We start from the raw sequence: 18,588 nt of genomic DNA on the forward strand, positions 1-18,588 counted from the left end.
TGCACTGTTGGTTAAGGGCTGTAAGTAAGCATTTCACTGTAATGTCTGCACCTGTTGTATTCGGCGCATGTGACCAATAAAATTTGATTTGATTTGATTTGATTTGATTCTTCACAACAATTGAACCTCTCTCCTTGAAGTTCTTGATGATCCGATAAATGGTTGATTTAGGTGCAATCTTACTAGCAGCAATATCCTTGCCTGTGAAGCCCTTTTTGTGCAAAGCAATGATGACGGCACGTGTTTCCTTGCAGGTAACCATGGTTAACAGAGGAAGAACAATGATTTCAAGCACCACCCTCCTTTTAAAGCTTCCAGTCTGTTCTTCTAACTCAATCAGCATGACATAGTGATCTCCAGCCTTGTCCTCGTCAACACTCTCACCTGTGTTAACGAAAGAATCACTGACATGATGGCAGCTGGTCCTTTTGTGGCAGGGCTGAAATGCAGTGGAACTGTTTTTTGGGGATTAAGTTCATTTTCATGACAAAGAGGGACTTTGCAATTAATTGCAATTCATCTGATCACTCTTCATGACATTCTGGAGTATATGCAAATTGCCATAATCAAAACTATGGACTTTGTGAAAATTAGTATTTGTGTCATTCTCTAAACTTTTGACCACAACTGTAGTGCAAATATGGCATTATTCCACTATTTGTATTCGGTTGGGTCAGTTTGAATGGGCAACTTTTATTTTGAAGCCACACCACACATTCCGCTATTATGGCTAATCGTTATTGTGGCTAGCTTCACACAAGTCAGCCCAGCTGTGTTTGCAAGCGGCTACATAACCACGTCCGGAGAGTCGTGCATCAACTAATCTACTATCGCAAACGTGTTTAGCTGTAGAATATGTCTACCTCACGGACAGTCATATGTTTGCTGAGAAATGACTTGCGTCTTCACGACAATGAGGTAAGATGATTCTACATTGGATGAGAAATGTGTCTAGTAGTCTTGGAACAAAATTATTCCAAAATGTGTAGCACTGACTTCGCCATGTTCCACGTGATACAATGTTGCACTTTATCTTCACTAATGTAAAGTGTCTTTGGTTTTATCGTGCATTCTCTGATCATTTTATTTATTCTCATCCGACACCAATAAACAAAGAAAAAACGTCAAAAATATTATTGTGTGGCATAATGGCGGTCCGCAAACAAACGTAATGCCGGGCATACACTACACGATTTCGCGGGCGCAGACGAATTGTCATGCTCGGGGTGAAACTTGGGCTAGAAATAGTCGCCTTGCTACCCAAACTGCCTACTCCGGCCCCCAAACTGCCTACTCCGGCCCCCAAACTGCCTACTCCGGCCCCCAAACTGCCTACTCCGACCCCCAAACTGCTTACTCCGGCCCCCAAACTGCTTACTCCGGCCCCCAAACTGCTTACTCCGGCCTAACCAAACATAGCAGGCGTAAAATAAACGCCTGAAACTAGATCCCCTACACACTGGTCTTGGAAGAAGAAAAATGCTTTGCTCTCGGGGAGGTTCTCTTCTGCACTCTTCAACCAATTCAGTAAAGGTGGAGGAGCTCAATTGGTAGAGCACGGCGCTTGTAACGCCAGGGTAGTGGGTTCGATCCCCGGGACCACCCATATGTAAAAATGTATGCACACATGACTGTAAGTCACTTTGGATAAAAGCGTCTGTTAAATGGCATATTATATTATGATGGAGTTTGGCCACAGATTTTCTAAACCCAGAGGCCTAACAACACGAGTCTTCCGAGAACGCTTGCCAAACAAAACAGGCCAGGGTTTGAGAAGTGAAAAATTCTTCCTTACATTTAAGTCATTTAGCAGACGCTCTCATCCAGAGCGACTTACAGGAGCAATTAGGGTTAAGTGCCTTGCTCAAGGGCACATCAGCAGATTTTTCACCTAGTCCGCTTGGGGATTAGAACCAGCGACCTTTCGGTTACTGGCACAACGCTCTTAACCACTAAGCTACCTGCCTCCCGAACCTATTCCTTAGTTGTTGTTAATTTTCTTGAAATCTAAAGGCACAATCTAGATTCAAGCTAAAGTAGTTGAACATGGTATTACTCCAACCTCGTGAAAGTGACAAACTGACACGTTTTCATTTTCCTCAAAACCAACTTTATATCCAAGCGATTGCCTTTGATTTGAGGAGCAGTTCGGCACGAACGGTTAGATCCGATGATGTCGCAATGAGACCGCCTACAAGTGCGATCAGGGATTTCTATTGTTTTAGCCTATGTTCGTAGTATACTGTCTTAGGTGTAAAGTCCAAAAGCGGAAGTCCTGTCACAGGCCGTCTTTCCTTTTCGTCAGTGCTATCTGGGATATATACCCTAAACCCTAACCTTAACCCTTAGCCTAACCCTTACCTAACCTTAACCCTTACGGTAACAATTTAAAATGTAAACTTCAATGGGGGGTAGAGACGTCCGAAGGATCCCGGATAGCACGGACCATTTCCCCTTCAATGGGGGGTAGAGACGTCCCAAGGATCCCGGATAGCACGGACCATTTCCCCTTCAATGGGGGGTAGAGACGTCCCAAGGATCCCGGATAGCACGGACCATTTCCCCTTCAATGGGGGATAGAGACGTCCCAAGGATCCCGGATAGCACGGACCATTTCCCCTTCAATGGGGGGTAGAGACGTCCCAAGGATCCCGGATAGCACGGACCATTTCCCCTTCAATGGGGGGTAGAGACGTCCCAAGGATCCCGGATAGCACGGACCATTTCCCCTTCAATGGGGGATAGAGACGTCCCAAGGATCCCGGATAGCACGGACCATTTCCCCTTCAATGGGGGGTAGAGACGTCCCAAGGATCCCGGATAGCACGGACCATTTCCCCTTCAATGGGGGGTAGAGACGTCCCAAGGATCCCGGATAGCACGGACCATTTCAATTTTCCCTGAAAACTGGAACATCTTGGGAGCAGCAGGAGCAGCGATGACATCATCAGGTCATCCAAAAACAGTGATGACATCATCAGGTCATCCAAAAACAGTGATGATATCATCACGTCATCCAAAAACAGTGATGACATTAAAATGTTCATATCTTCGGCTGTGAGTGATGGGAAAAAAATTGGCCTCAGCGACAATTATTCAAATAATTCAATGGATGTTTTGTGCACAAAAGTGATGACTAAAGTGTCTTATTAGGAATTTTCAAATCTGACTTCTCTGTGGCCGTGTATGGAAATTGTCTTTCTGGGCCGGGTGTCAGTTAAACTACAGTACCAAAGCAAAATTGGTAGAGCATGGCGCTTGTAACGCCAGGGTAGTGGGTTCGATCCCCGGGACCACCCATACGTAAAAATGTATGCACACACTTTGGATAAAAGCGTCTGCTAAATGGCTTATTATTATTACAAAACTTTAGGAGCAGTCGAAACCATGCTTCTAGACCGGAACCCTATAATTATACATTTTCAGTTACAAAAATTCCTATTGTTTATTTTTGATTAAAAGTATTGATGATGGGCTTCATGCGTTGTATGTGTGTGCTGTGACTGTCACCCTGATATTGACTACTAGGTAGCTACTTCCCACGCCGTGGCCGCTGCATGTCAAGCGGGAGTGAAGGGCACTATTCTAGGTAGCTACTTCCCACGCCGTGGCCGCTGCTTGTCAAGCGGGAGTGAAGGGCACTATTCTAGGTAGCTACTTCCCACGCCGTGGCCGCTGCTTGTCAAGCGGGAGTGAAGGGCACTATTCTAGGTAGCTACTTCCCACGCCGTGGCCGCTGCTTGTCAAGCGGGAGTGAAGGGCACTATTCTAGGTAGCTACTTCCCACGCCGTGGCCGCTGCTTGTCAAGCGGGAGTGAAGGGCACTATTCTAGGTAGCTATTTCCCACGCCGTGGCCGCTGCTTGTCAAGCGGGAGTGAAGGGCACTATTCTAGGTAGCTACTTCCCACGCCGTGGCCGCTGCTTGTCAAGCGGGAGTGAAGGGCACTATTCTAGGTAGCTACTTCCCACGCCGTGGCCGCTGCTTGTCAAGCGGGAGTGAAGGGCACTATTCTAGGTAGCTACTTCCCACGCCGTGGCCGCTGCTTGTCAAGCGGGAGTGAAGGGCACTATTCTAGGTAGCTACTTCCCACGCCGTGGCCGCTGCATGTCAAGCGGGAGTGAAGGGCACTATTCTAGGTAGCTACTTCCCACGCCGTGGCCGCTGCTTGTCAAGCGGGAGTGAAGGGCACTATTCTAGGTAGCTACTTCCCACGCCGTGGCCGCTGCTTGTCAAGCGGGAGTGAAGGGCACTTCTAGGTAGCTACTTCCCACGCCGTGGCCGCTGCATGTCAAGCGGGAGTGAAGGGCACTATTCTAGGTAGCTACTTCCCACGCCGTGGCCGCTGCTTGTCAAGCGGGAGTGAAGGGCACTATTCTAGGTAGCTACTTCCCACGCCGTGGCGGCTGCTTGTCAAGCGGGAGTGAAGGGCACTATTCTAGGTAGCTACTTCCCACGCCGTTGCCGCTGCTTGTCAAGCGGGAGTGAAGGGCACTATTCTAGGTAGCTACTTCCCACGCCGTGGCCGCTGCTTGTCAAGCGGGAGTGAAGGGCACTATTCTAGGTAGCTACTTCCCACGCCGTGGCCGCTGCTTGTCAAGCGGGAGTGAAGGGCACTTCTAGGTAGCTACTTCCCACGCCGTGGCCGCTGCATGTCAAGCGGGAGTGAAGGGCACTATTCTAGGTAGCTACTTCCCACGCCGTGGCCGCTGCTTGTCAAGCGGGAGTGAAGGGCACTATTCTAGGTAGCTACTTCCCACGCCGTGGCGGCTGCTTGTCAAGCGGGAGTGAAGGGCACTATTCTAGGTAGCTACTTCCCACGCCGTTGCCGCTGCTTGTCAAGCGGGAGTGAAGGGCACTATTCTAGGTAGCTACTTCCCACGCCGTGGCCGCTGCTTGTCAAGCGGGAGTGAAGGGCACTATTCTAGGTAGCTACTTCCCACGCCGTTGCCGCTGCATGTCAAGCGGGAGTGAAGGGCACTATTCTAGGTAGCTACTTCCCACGCCGTTGCCGCTGCATGTCAAGCGGGAGTGAAGGGCACTATTCTAGGTAGCTACTTCCCACGCCGTTGCCGCTGCATGTCAAGCGGGAGTGAAGGGCACTATTCTAGGTAGCTACTTCCCACGCCGTGGCCGCTGCTTGTCAAGCGGGAGTGAAGGGCACTATTCTAGGTAGCTACTTCCCACGCCGTGGCCGCTGCTTGTCAAGCGGGAGTGAAGGGCACTATTCTAGGTAGCTACTTCCCACGCCGTTGCCGCTGCATGTCAAGCGGGAGTGAAGGGCACTATTCTAGGTAGCTACTTCCCACGCCGTGGCCGCTGCTTGTCAAGCGGGAGTGAAGGGCACTATTCTAGGTAGCTACTTCCCACGCCGTTGCCGCTGCTTGTCAAGCGGGAGTGAAGGGCACTATTCTAGGTAGCTACTTCCCACGCCGTGGCCGCTGCTTGTCAAGTGGGAGTGAAGGGCACTATTCTAGGTAGCTACTTCCCACGCCGTTGCCGCTGCATGTCAAGCGGGAGTGAAGGGCACTATTCTAGGTAGCTACTTCCCACGCCGTTGCCGCTGCATGTCAAGCGGGAGTGAAGGGCACTATTCTAGGTAGCTACTTCCCACGCCGTGGCCGCTGCTTGTCAAGCGGGAGTGAAGGGCACTATTCTAGGTAGCTACTTCCCACGCCGTGGCCGCTGCATGTCAAGCGGGAGTGAAGGGCACTATTCTAGGTAGCTACTTCCCACGCCGTTGCCGCTGCATGTCAAGCGGGAGTGAAGGGCACTATTCTAGGTAGCTACTTCCCACGCCGTTGCCGCTGCATGTCAAGCGGGAGTGAAGGGCACTATTCTAGGTAGCTACTTCCCACGCCGTGGCCGCTGCTTGTCAAGCGGGAGTGAAGGGCACTATTCTAGGTAGCTACTTCCCACGCCGTGGCCGCTGCTTGTCAAGCGGGAGTGAAGGGCACTATTCTAGGTAGCTACTTCCCACGCCGTTGCCGCTGCATGTCAAGCGGGAGTGAAGGGCACTATTCTAGGTAGCTACTTCCCACGCCGTTGCCGCTGCTTGTCAAGCGGGAGTGAAGGGCACTATTCTAGGTAGCTACTTCCCACGCCGTGGCCGCTGCTTGTCAAGCGGGAGTGAAGGGCACTATTCTAGGTAGCTACTTCCCACGCCGTTGCCGCTGCTTGTCAAGCGGGAGTGAAGGGCACTATTCTAGGTAGCTACTTCCCACGCCGTGGCCGCTGCTTGTCAAGCGGGAGTGAAGGGCACTATTCTAGGTAGCTACTTCCCACGCCGTTGCCGCTGCATGTCAAGCGGGAGTGAAGGGCACTATTCTAGGTAGCTACTTCCCACGCCGTTGCCGCTGCATGTCAAGCGGGAGTGAAGGGCACTATTCTAGGTAGCTACTTCCCACGCCGTGGCCGCTGCTTGTCAAGCGGGAGTGAAGGGCACTATTCTAGGTAGCTACTTCCCACGCCGTGGCCGCTGCATGTCAAGCGGGAGTGAAGGGCACTATTCTAGGTAGCTACTTCCCACGCCGTGGCCGCTGCTTGTCAAGCGGGAGTGAAGGGCACTATTCTAGGTAGCTACTTCCCACGCCGTGGCCGCTGCATGTCAAGCGGGAGTGAAGGGCACTATTCTAGGTAGCTACTTCCCACGCCGTGGCCGCTGCTTGTCAAGCGGGAGTGAAGGGCACTATTCTAGGTAGCTACTTCCCACGCCGTGGCCGCTGCATGTCAAGCGGGAGTGAAGGGCACTATTCTAGGTAGCTACTTCCCACGCCGTGGCCGCTGCTTGTCAAGCGGGAGTGAAGGGCACTATTCTAGGTAGCTACTTCCCACGCCGTGGCCGCTGCATGTCAAGCGGGAGTGAAGGGCACTATTCTAGGTAGCTACTTCCCACGCCGTGGCCGCTGCTTGTCAAGCGGGAGTGAAGGGCACTATTCTAGGTAGCTACTTCCCACGCCGTGGCCGCTGCATGTCAATCGGGAGTGAAGGGCACTATTCTAGGTAGCTACTTCCCACGCCGTGACCGCTGCTTGTCAAGCGGGAGTGAAGGGCACTATTCTAGGTAGCTACTTCCCACGCCGTTGCCGCTGCTTGTCAAGCGGGAGTGAAGGGCACTATTCTAGGTAGCTACTTCCCACGCCGTTGCCGCTGCTTGTCAAGCGGGAGTGAAGGGCACTATTCTAGGTAGCTACTTCCCACGCCGTGGCCGCTGCTTGTCAAGCGGGAGTGAAGGGCACTATTCTAGGTAGCTACTTCCCACGCCGTTGCCGCTGCATGTCAAGCGGGAGTGAAGGGCACTATTCTAGGTAGCTACTTCCCACGCCGTTGCCGCTGCATGTCAAGCGGGAGTGAAGGGCACTATTCTAGGTAGCTACTTCCCACGCCGTTGCCGCTGCTTGTCAAGCGGGAGTGAAGGGCACTATTCTAGGTAGCTACTTCCCACGCCGTGGCCGCTGCTTGTCAAGCGGGAGTGAAGGGCACTATTCTAGGTAGCTACTTCCCACGCCGTGGCCGCTGCTTGTCAAGCGGGAGTGAAGGGCACTATTCTAGGTAGCTACTTCCCACGCCGTGGCCGCTGCTTGTCAAGCGGGAGTGAAGGGCACTATTCTAGGTAGCTACTTCCCACGCCGTGGCCGCTGCTTGTCAAGCGGGAGTGAAGGGCACTATTCTAGGTAGCTACTTCCCACGCCGTGGCCGCTGCTTGTCAAGCGGGAGTGAAGGGCACTATTCTAGGTAGCTACTTCCCACGCCGTGGCCGCTGCTTGTCAAGCGGGAGTGAAGGGCACTATTCTAGGTAGCTACTTCCCACGCCGTGGCCGCTGCTTGTCAAGCGGGAGTGAAGGGCACTATTCTAGGTAGCTACTTCCCACGCCGTGGCCGCTGCATGTCAAGCGGGAGTGAAGGGCACTATTCTAGGTAGCTACTTCCCACGCCGTGGCCGCTGCTTGTCAAGCGGGAGTGAAGGGCACTATTCTAGGTAGCTACTTCCCACGCCGTGGCCGCTGCTTGTCAAGCGGGAGTGAAGGGCACTTCTAGGTAGCTACTTCCCACGCCGTGGCCGCTGCATGTCAAGGGCGAGTGAAGGGCACTATTCTAGGTAGCTACTTCCCACGCCGTGGGCCGCTGCTTGTCAAGCGGGAGTGAAGGGCACTATTCTAGGTAGCTACTTCCCACGCCGTGGCGGCTGCTTGTCAAGCGGGAGTGAAGGGCACTATTCTAGGTAGCTACTTCCCACGCCGTTGCCGCTGCTTGTCAAGCGGGAGTGAAGGGCACTATTCTAGGTAGCTACTTCCCACGCCGTGGCCGCTGCTTGTCAAGCGGGAGTGAAGGGCACTATTCTAGGTAGCTACTTCCCACGCCGTGGCCGCTGCTTGTCAAGCGGGAGTGAAGGGCACTTCTAGGTAGCTACTTCCCACGCCGTGGCCGCTGCATGTCAAGCGGGAGTGAAGGGCACTATTCTAGGTAGCTACTTCCCACGCCGTGGCCGCTGCTTGTCAAGCGGGAGTGAAGGGCACTATTCTAGGTAGCTACTTCCCACGCCGTGGCGGCTGCTTGTCAAGCGGGAGTGAAGGGCACTATTCTAGGTAGCTACTTCCCACGCCGTTGCCGCTGCTTGTCAAGCGGGAGTGAAGGGCACTATTCTAGGTAGCTACTTCCCACGCCGTGGCCGCTGCTTGTCAAGCGGGAGTGAAGGGCACTATTCTAGGTAGCTACTTCCCACGCCGTTGCCGCTGCATGTCAAGCGGGAGTGAAGGGCACTATTCTAGGTAGCTACTTCCCACGCCGTTGCCGCTGCATGTCAAGCGGGAGTGAAGGGCACTATTCTAGGTAGCTACTTCCCACGCCGTGGCCGCTGCTTGTCAAGCGGGAGTGAAGGGCACTATTCTAGGTAGCTACTTCCCACGCCGTGGCCGCTGCTTGTCAAGCGGGAGTGAAGGGCACTATTCTAGATAGCTACTTCCCACCCCGTTGCCGCTGCATGTCAAGCGGGAGTGAAGGGCAATATTCTAGGTAGCTACTTCCCACGCCGTGGCCGCTGCTTGTCAAGCGGGAGTGAAGGGCACTATTCTAGGTAGCTACTTCCCACGCCGTTGCCGCTGCTTGTCAAGCGGGAGTGAAGGGCACTATTCTAGGTAGATACTTCCCACGCCGTGGCCGCTGCTTGTCAAGTGGGAGTGAAGGGCACTATTCTAGGTAGCTACTTCCCACGCCGTTGCCGCTGCATGTCAAGCGGGAGTGAAGGGCACTATTCTAGGTAGCTACTTCCCACGCCGTTGCCGCTGCATGTCAAGCGGGAGTGAAGGGCACTATTCTAGGTAGCTACTTCCCACGCCGTGGCCGCTGCTTGTCAAGCGGGAGTGAAGGGCACTATTCTAGGTAGCTACTTCCCACGCCGTGGCCGCTGCATGTCAAGCGGGAGTGAAGGGCACTATTCTAGGTAGCTACTTCCCACGCCGTGGCCGCTGCTTGTCAAGCGGGAGTGAAGGGCACTATTCTAGGTAGCTACTTCCCACGCCGTGGCCGCTGCATGTCAAGCGGGAGTGAAGGGCACTATTCTAGGTAGCTACTTCCCACGCCGTGGCCGCTGCTTGTCAAGCGGGAGTGAAGGGCACTATTCTAGGTAGCTACTTCCCACGCCGTGGCCGCTGCATGTCAAGCGGGAGTGAAGGGCACTATTCTAGGTAGCTACTTCCCACGCCGTGGCCGCTGCTTGTCAAGCGGGAGTGAAGGGCACTATTCTAGGTAGCTACTTCCCACGCCGTGGCCGCTGCATGTCAATCGGGAGTGAAGGGCACTATTCTAGGTAGCTACTTCCCACGCCGTGACCGCTGCTTGTCAAGCGGGAGTGAAGGGCACTATTCTAGGTAGCTACTTCCCACGCCGTTGCCGCTGCTTGTCAAGCGGGAGTGAAGGGCACTATTCTAGGTAGCTACTTCCCACGCCGTTGCCGCTGCTTGTCAAGCGGGAGTGAAGGGCACTATTCTAGGTAGCTACTTCCCACGCCGTGGCCGCTGCTTGTCAAGCGGGAGTGAAGGGCACTATTCTAGGTAGCTACTTCCCACGCCGTTGCCGCTGCATGTCAAGCGGGAGTGAAGGGCACTATTCTAGGTAGCTACTTCCCACGCCGTTGCCGCTGCATGTCAAGCGGGAGTGAAGGGCACTATTCTAGGTAGCTACTTCCCACGCCGTTGCCGCTGCTTGTCAAGCGGGAGTGAAGGGCACTATTCTAGGTAGCTACTTCCCACGCCATGGCCGCTGCTTGTCAAGCGGGAGTGAAGGGCACTATTCTAGGTAGCTACTTCCCACGCCGTGGCCGCTGCTTGTCAAGCGGGAGTGAAGGGCACTATTCTAGGTAGCTACTTCCCACGCCGTGGCCGCTGCTTGTCAAGCGGGAGTGAAGGGCACTATTCTAGGTAGCTACTTCCCACGCCGTGGCCGCTGCTTGTCAAGCGGGAGTGAAGGGCACTATTCTAGGTAGCTACTTCCCACGCCGTGGCCGCTGCTTGTCAAGCGGGAGTGAAGGGCACTATTCTAGGTAGCTACTTCCCACGCCGTGGCCGCTGCTTGTCAAGCGGGAGTGAAGGGCACTATTCTAGGTAGCTACTTCCCACGCCGTGGCCGCTGCTTGTCAAGCGGGAGTGAAGGGCACTATTCTAGGTAGCTACTTCCCACGCCGTGGCCGCTGCATGTCAAGCGGGAGTGAAGGGCACTATTCTAGGTAGCTACTTCCCACGCCGTGGCCGCTGCTTGTCAAGCGGGAGTGAAGGGCACTATTCTAGGTAGCTACTTCCCACGCCGTGGCCGCTGCTTGTCAAGCGGGAGTGAAGGGCACTTCTAGGTAGCTACTTCCCACGCCGTGGCCGCTGCATGTCAAGCGGGAGTGAAGGGCACTATTCTAGGTAGCTACTTCCCACGCCGTGGCCGCTGCTTGTCAAGCGGGAGTGAAGGGCACTATTCTAGGTAGCTACTTCCCACGCCGTGGCGGCTGCTTGTCAAGCGGGAGTGAAGGGCACTATTCTAGGTAGCTACTTCCCACGCCGTTGCCGCTGCTTGTCAAGCGGGAGTGAAGGGCACTATTCTAGGTAGCTACTTCCCACGCCGTGGCCGCTGCTTGTCAAGCGGGAGTGAAGGGCACTATTCTAGGTAGCTACTTCCCACGCCGTGGCCGCTGCTTGTCAAGCGGGAGTGAAGGGCACTTCTAGGTAGCTACTTCCCACGCCGTGGCCGCTGCATGTCAAGCGGGAGTGAAGGGCACTATTCTAGGTAGCTACTTCCCACGCCGTGGCCGCTGCTTGTCAAGCGGGAGTGAAGGGCACTATTCTAGGTAGCTACTTCCCACGCCGTGGCGGCTGCTTGTCAAGCGGGAGTGAAGGGCACTATTCTAGGTAGCTACTTCCCACGCCGTTGCCGCTGCTTGTCAAGCGGGAGTGAAGGGCACTATTCTAGGTAGCTACTTCCCACGCCGTGGCCGCTGCTTGTCAAGCGGGAGTGAAGGGCACTATTCTAGGTAGCTACTTCCCACGCCGTTGCCGCTGCATGTCAAGCGGGAGTGAAGGGCACTATTCTAGGTAGCTACTTCCCACGCCGTTGCCGCTGCATGTCAAGCGGGAGTGAAGGGCACTATTCTAGGTAGCTACTTCCCACGCCGTGGCCGCTGCTTGTCAAGCGGGAGTGAAGGGCACTATTCTAGGTAGCTACTTCCCACGCCGTGGCCGCTGCTTGTCAAGCGGGAGTGAAGGGCACTATTCTAGATAGCTACTTCCCACCCCGTTGCCGCTGCATGTCAAGCGGGAGTGAAGGGCAATATTCTAGGTAGCTACTTCCCACGCCGTGGCCGCTGCTTGTCAAGCGGGAGTGAAGGGCACTATTCTAGGTAGCTACTTCCCACGCCGTTGCCGCTGCTTGTCAAGCGGGAGTGAAGGGCACTATTCTAGGTAGCTACTTCCCACGCCGTGGCCGCTGCTTGTCAAGTGGGAGTGAAGGGCACTATTCTAGGTAGCTACTTCCCACGCCGTTGCCGCTGCATGTCAAGCGGGAGTGAAGGGCACTATTCTAGGTAGCTACTTCCCACGCCGTTGCCGCTGCATGTCAAGCGGGAGTGAAGGGCACTATTCTAGGTAGCTACTTCCCACGCCGTGGCCGCTGCTTGTCAAGCGGGAGTGAAGGGCACTATTCTAGGTAGCTACTTCCCACGCCGTGGCCGCTGCATGTCAAGCGGGAGTGAAGGGCACTATTCTAGGTAGCTACTTCCCACGCCGTGGCCGCTGCTTGTCAAGCGGGAGTGAAGGGCACTATTCTAGGTAGCTACTTCCCACGCCGTGGCCGCTGCTTGTCAAGCGGGAGTGAAGGGCACTATTCTAGGTAGCTACTTCCCACGCCGTGGCCGCTGCATGTCAAGCGGGAGTGAAGGGCACTATTCTAGGTAGCTACTTCCCACGCCGTGGCCGCTGCTTGTCAAGCGGGAGTGAAGGGCACTATTCTAGGTAGCTACTTCCCACGCCGTGGCCGCTGCATGTCAAGCGGGAGTGAAGGGCACTATTCTAGGTAGCTACTTCCCACGCCGTGGCCGCTGCTTGTCAAGCGGGAGTGAAGAGCACTATTCTAGGTAGCTACTTCCCACGCCGTGGCCGCTGCTTGTCAAGCGGGAGTGAAGGGCACTATTCTAGGTAGCTACTTCCCACGCCGTGGCCGCTGCTTGTCAAGCGGGAGTGAAGGGCACTATTCTAGGTAGCTACTTCCCACGCCGTTGCCGCTGCTTGTCAAGCGTGAGTGAAGGGCACTATTCTAGGTAGCTACTTCCCACGCCGTGGCCGCTGCTTGTCAAGCGGGAGTGAAGGGCACTATTCTAGGTAGCTACTTCCCACGCCGTTGCCGCTGCTTGTCAAGCGGGAGTGAAGGGCACTATTCTAGGTAGCTACTTCCCACGCCGTGGCCGCTGCATGTCATGCGGGAGTGAAGGGCACTATTCTAGGTAGCTACTTCCCACGCCGTGGCCGCTGCTTGTCAAGCGGGAGTGAAGGGCACTATTCTAGGTAGCTACTTCCCACGCCGTGGCCGCTGCTTGTCAAGCGGGAGTGAAGGGCACTATTCCTCAGTGTTGTTGCCGTTCATGTCCTCCTCATTGAGTAGTATGTAGGTTACAGTGCCTTCAGAAAATATTCACACCCCTTGAATCTTTCCACATTTTGTTGTTACAAAGTGGGATTAAAATGGATTTAATTGTAATTTTTTTGTAAACGATCTACACAAAATACTCTAATGTGAAAGCGGAAGAAAAATTAGAATATTTGTAAAACATTCATGAAAAATAAAACACAAATATATCTTGATTAGATAAGTATTGGTTGTTGATCATTGCTAGACAGACATTTTCAGGTCTTGCCATATATTCTCAAGCAGATTTAAGTCAAAACTAACTTGGCCACTCAACATTCACTGTCTTCTTGGTAAGCAACTCCAGTGTAGATTTGGTCTTGTGTTTTAAGTTATTGTCCTGCTGAAAGGTATTTGTATTTATTATGGCTACTCTTCCTGGGGTTTATTATGGATCCCCATTAGTTCCTGCCAAGGCAGCAGCTACTCTTCCTGGGGTTTATTATGGATCCCCATTAGTTCCTGCCAAGACAGCAGCTACTCTTCCTGGGGTTTATTATGGATCCCCATTAGTTCCTGCCAAGGCAGCAGCTACTCTTCCTGGGGTTTATTATGGATCCCCATTAGTTCCTGCCAAGGCAGCAGCTACTCTTCCTGGGGTTTATTATGGATCCCCATTAGTTCCTGCCCAGGCAGTAGCTACTCTTCCTGGGGTTTATTATGGATCCCCATTAGTTCCTGCCCAGGCAGCAGCTACTCTTCCTGGGGTTTATTATGGATCCCCATTAGTTCCTGCCAAGGCAGCAGCTACTCTTCCTGGGGTTTATTATGGATCCCCATTAGTTCCTGCCAAGGCAGCAGCTACTCTTCCTGGGGTTTATTATGGATCCCCATTAGTTCCTGCCAAGGCAGCAGCTACTCTTCCTGGGGTTTATTATGGATCCCCATTAGTTCCTGCCAAGGCAGCAGCTACTCTTCCTGGGGTTTATTATGGATCCCCATTAGTTCCTGCCAAGGTAGCAGCTACTCTTCCTGGGGTCTAGCAAAATTAAGGCAGTTATACATTTTAAAAACATTATAATACATTCATAACAGATTTCACAACATATTAAGTGTGTGACCTCAGGCCCTTACTCCAATACCACATACAGTGGGGAGAACAAGTATTTGATACACTGCCGATTTTGCAGGTTTTCCTACTTACAAAGCATGTAGAGGTCTGTAATTTTTATCATAGGTACACTTCAACTGTGAGAGACGGAATCTAAAAAAAATCCAGAAAATCACATTGAATGATTTTTAAGTAATTCATTTGCATTTTATTGCATGACATAAGTATTTAATACATCAGAAAAGCAGAACTTAATATTTGGTACAGAAACCTTTGTTTGCAATTACAGAGATCATACGTTTCCTGTAGGTCTTGACCAGGTTTGCACACACTGCAGCAGGGATTTTGGCCCACTCCTCCATACAGACCTTCTCCAGATCCTTCAGGTTTCGGGGCTGTCGCTGGGCAATACGGACTTTCAGCTCCCTCCAAAGATTTTCTATTGGGTTCAGGTCTGGAGACTGGCTAGGCCACTCCAGGACCTTGAGATGCTTCTTACGGAGCCACTCCTTAGTTGCCCTGGCTGTGTGTTTCGGGTCGTTGTCATGCTGGAAGACCCAGCCACGACCCATCTTCAATGCTCTTACTGAGGGAAGGAGGTTGTTGGCCAAGATCTCGCGATACATGGCCCCATCCATCCTCCCCTCAATACGGTGCAGTCGTCCTGTCCCCTTTGCAGAAAAGCATCCCCAAAGAATGATGTTTCCACCTCCATACTTCGCGGTTGGGATGGTGTTCTTGGGGTTGTACTCATCCTTCTTCTTCCTCCAAATACGGCGAGTGGAGTTTAGACCAAAAAGCTATATTTTTGACTCATCAGACAACATGGCCGCTGCTTGTCAAGCGGGAGTGAAGGGCACTATTCTAGGTAGCTACTTCCCACGCCGTGGCCGCTGCTTGTCAAGCGGGAGTGAAGGGCACTATTCTAGGTAGCTACTTCCCACGCCGTGGCCGCTGCATGTCATGCGGGAGTGAAGGGCACTATTCTAGGTAGCTACTTCCCACGCCGTGGCCGCTGCTTGTCAAGCGGGAGTGAAGGGCACTATTCTAGGTAGCTACTTCCCACGCCGTGGCCGCTGCTTGTCAAGAGGGAGTGAAGGGCACTATTCTAGGTAGCTACTTCCCACGCCGTTGCCGCTGCTTGTCAAGCGGGAGTGAAGGGCACTATTCTAGGTAGCTACTTCCCACGCCGTGGCCGCTGCTTGTCAAGCGGGAGTGAAGGGCACTATTCTAGGTAGCTACTTCCCACGCCGTGGCCGCTGCTTGTCAAGCGGGAGTGAAGGGCACTATTCTAGGTAGCTACTTCCCACGCCGTTGCCGCTGCTTGTCAAGCGGGAGTGAAGGGCACTATTCTAGGTAGCTACTTCCCACGCCGTTGCCGCTGCTTGTCAAGCGGGAGTGAAGGGCACTATTCTAGGTAGCTACTTCCCACGCCGTGGCCGCTGCTTGTCAAGCGGGAGTGAAGGGCACTATTCTAGGTAGCTACTTCCCACGCCGTGGCCGCTGCTTGTCAAGCGGGAGTGAAGGGCACTATTCTAGGTAGCTACTTCCCACGCCGTTGCCGCTGCTTGTCAAGCGGGAGTGAAGGGCACTATTCTAGGTAGCTACTTCCCACGCCGTGGCCGCTGCATGTCAAGCGGGAGTGAAGGGCACTATTCTAGGTAGCTACTTCCCACGCCGTTGCCGCTGCTTGTCAAGCGGGAGTGAAGGGCACTATTCTAGGTAGCTACTTCCCACGCCGTGGCCGCTGCTTGTCAAGCGGGAGTGAAGGGCACTATTCTAGGTAGCTACTTCCCACGCCGTTGCCGCTGCTTGTCAAGCGGGAGTGAAGGGCACTATTCTAGGTAGCTACTTCCCACGCCGTGGCCGCTGCTTGTCAAGCGGGAGTGAAGGGCACTATTCTAGGTAGCTACTTCCCACGCCGTGGCCGCTGCTTGTCAAGCGGGAGTGAAGGGCACTATTCTAGGTAGCTACTTCCCACGCCGTGGCCGCTGCTTGTCAAGCGGGAGTGAAGGGCACTATTCTAGGTAGCTACTTCCCACGCCGTGGCCGCTGCTTGTCAAGCGGGAGTGAAGGGCACTATTCTAGGTAGCTACTTCCCACGCCGTTGCCGCTGCTTGTCAAGCGGGAGTGAAGGGCACTATTCTAGGTAGCTACTTCCCACGCCGTTGCCGCTGCATGTCAAGCGGGAGTGAAGGGCACTATTCTAGGTAGCTACTTCCCACGCCGTGGCCGCTGCTTGTCAAGCGGGAGTGAAGGGCACTATTCCTCAGTGTTGTTGCCGTTCATGTCCTCCTCATTGAGTAGTATGTAGGTTACAGTGCCTTCAGAAAATATTCACACCCCTTGAATCTTTCCACATTTTGTTGTTACAAAGTGGGATTAAAATGGATTTAATTGTAATTTTTTTGTAAACGATCTACACAAAATACTCTAATGTGAAAGCGGAAGAAAAATTAGAATATTTGTAAAACATTCATGAAAAATAAAACACAAATATATCTTGATTAGATAAGTATTGGTTGTTGATCATTGCTAGACAGACATTTTCAGGTCTTGCCATATATTCTCAAGCAGATTTAAGTCAAAACTAACTTGGCCACTCAACATTCACTGTCTTCTTGGTAAGCAACTCCAGTGTAGATTTGGTCTTGTGTTTTAAGTTATTGTCCTGCTGAAAGGTATTTGTATTTATTATGGCTACTCTTCCTGGGGTTTATTATGGATCCCCATTAGTTCCTGCCAAGGCAGCAGCTACTCTTCCTGGGGTTTATTATGGATCCCCATTAGTTCCTGCCCAGGCAGTAGCTACTCTTCCTGGGGTTTATTATGGATCCCCATTAGTTCCTGCCAAGGCAGCAGCTACTCTTCCTGGGCTTTATTATGGAGCCCCATTAGTTCCTGCCAAGGCAGCAGCTACTCTTCCTGGGGTTTATTATGGATCCCCATTAGTTCCTGCCAAGGCAGCAGCTACTCTTCCTGGGGTTTATTATGGATCCCCATTAGTTCCTGCCCAGGCAGCAGCTACTCTTCCTGGGGTTTATTATGGATCCCCATTAGTTCCTGCCCAGGCAGCAGCTACTCTTCCTGGGGTTTATTATGGATCCCCATTAGTTCCTGCCAAGGCAGCAGCTACTCTTCCTGGGGTTTATTATGGATCCCCATTAGTTCCTGCCAAGGCAGCAGCTACTCTTCCTGGGGTTTATTATGGATCCCCATTAGTTCCTGCCAAGGCAGCAGCTACTCTTCCTGGGGTTTATTATGGATCCCCATTAGTTCCTGCCAAGGCAGCAGCTACTCTTCCTGGGGTTTATTAAGGATCCCCATTAGTTCCTGCCAAGGCAGCAGCTACTCTTCCTGGGGTTTATTATGGATCCCCATTAGTTCCTGCCAAGGCAGCAGCTACTCTTCCTGGGGTTTATTATGGATCCCCATTAGTTCCTGCCAAGGCAGCAGCTACTCTTCCTGGGGTTTATTATGGATCCCCATTAGTTCCTGCCAAGGCAGCAGCTACTCTTCCTGGGGTTTATTATGGATCCCCATTAGTTCCTGCCAAGGCAGCAGCTACTCTTCCTGGGGTTTATTATGGATCCCCATTAGTTCCTGCCAAGGCAGCAGCTACTCTTCCTGGGGTTTATTATGGATCCCCATTAGTTCCTGCCCAGGCAGCAGCTACTCTTCCTGGGGTTTATTATGGATCCCCATTAGTTCCTGCCAAGGCAGCAGCTACTCTTCCTGGGGTTTATTATGGATCCCCATTAGTTCCTGCCAAGGTAGCAGCTACTCTTCCTGGGGTCTAGCAAAATTAAGGCAGTTATACATGTTAAAAACATTATAATACATTCATAACAGATTTCACAACATATTAAGTGTGTGCCCTCAGGCCCTTACTCCAATACCACATACAGTGGGGAGAACAAGTATTTGATACACTGCCGATTTTGCAGGTTTTCCTACTTACAAAGCATGTAGAGGTCTGTAATTTTTATCATAGGTACACTTCAACTGTGAGAGACGGAATCTAAAAAAAATCCAGAAAATCACATTGAATGATTTTTAAGTAATTCATTTGCATTTTATTGCATGACATAAGTATTTAATACATCAGAAAAGCAGAACTTAATATTTGGTACAGAAACCTTTGTTTGCAATTACAGAGATCATACGTTTCCTGTAGGTCTTGACCAGGTTTGCACACACTGCAGCAGGGATTTTGGCCCACTCCTCCATACAGACCTTCTCCAGATCCTTCAGGTTTCGGGGCTGTCGCTGGGCAATACGGACTTTCAGCTCCCTCCAAAGATTTTCTATTGGGTTCAGGTCTGGAGACTGGCTAGGCCACTCCAGGACCTTGAGATGCTTCTTACGGAGCCACTCCTTAGT

General features: G+C 52.6%; 1 protein-coding gene across 1 annotated transcript in view; it reads left to right on the forward strand.

The window, feature by feature from the left end:
* Positions 1 to 780: 780 nt before the first annotated feature.
* Positions 781 to 18,588, forward strand: part of cry-dash (cryptochrome DASH) — a 52,611-nt gene continuing 34,803 nt past the window's right edge. The window contains exon 1 of the mRNA XM_084198763.1: positions 781 to 918. Within this exon, the coding sequence (XP_084054889.1) occupies positions 856 to 918 (63 nt within the window). The 5' untranslated portion in view covers positions 781 to 855. The remainder of the gene's footprint in view (positions 919 to 18,588) is intronic.

Source organism: Coregonus lavaretus (genome assembly GCF_964263955.1).
Source record: "Coregonus lavaretus genome assembly, contig: HAP1_SCAFFOLD_577, whole genome shotgun sequence".
NCBI classification, from domain to species: Eukaryota; Metazoa; Chordata; class Actinopteri; order Salmoniformes; family Salmonidae; genus Coregonus; species Coregonus lavaretus.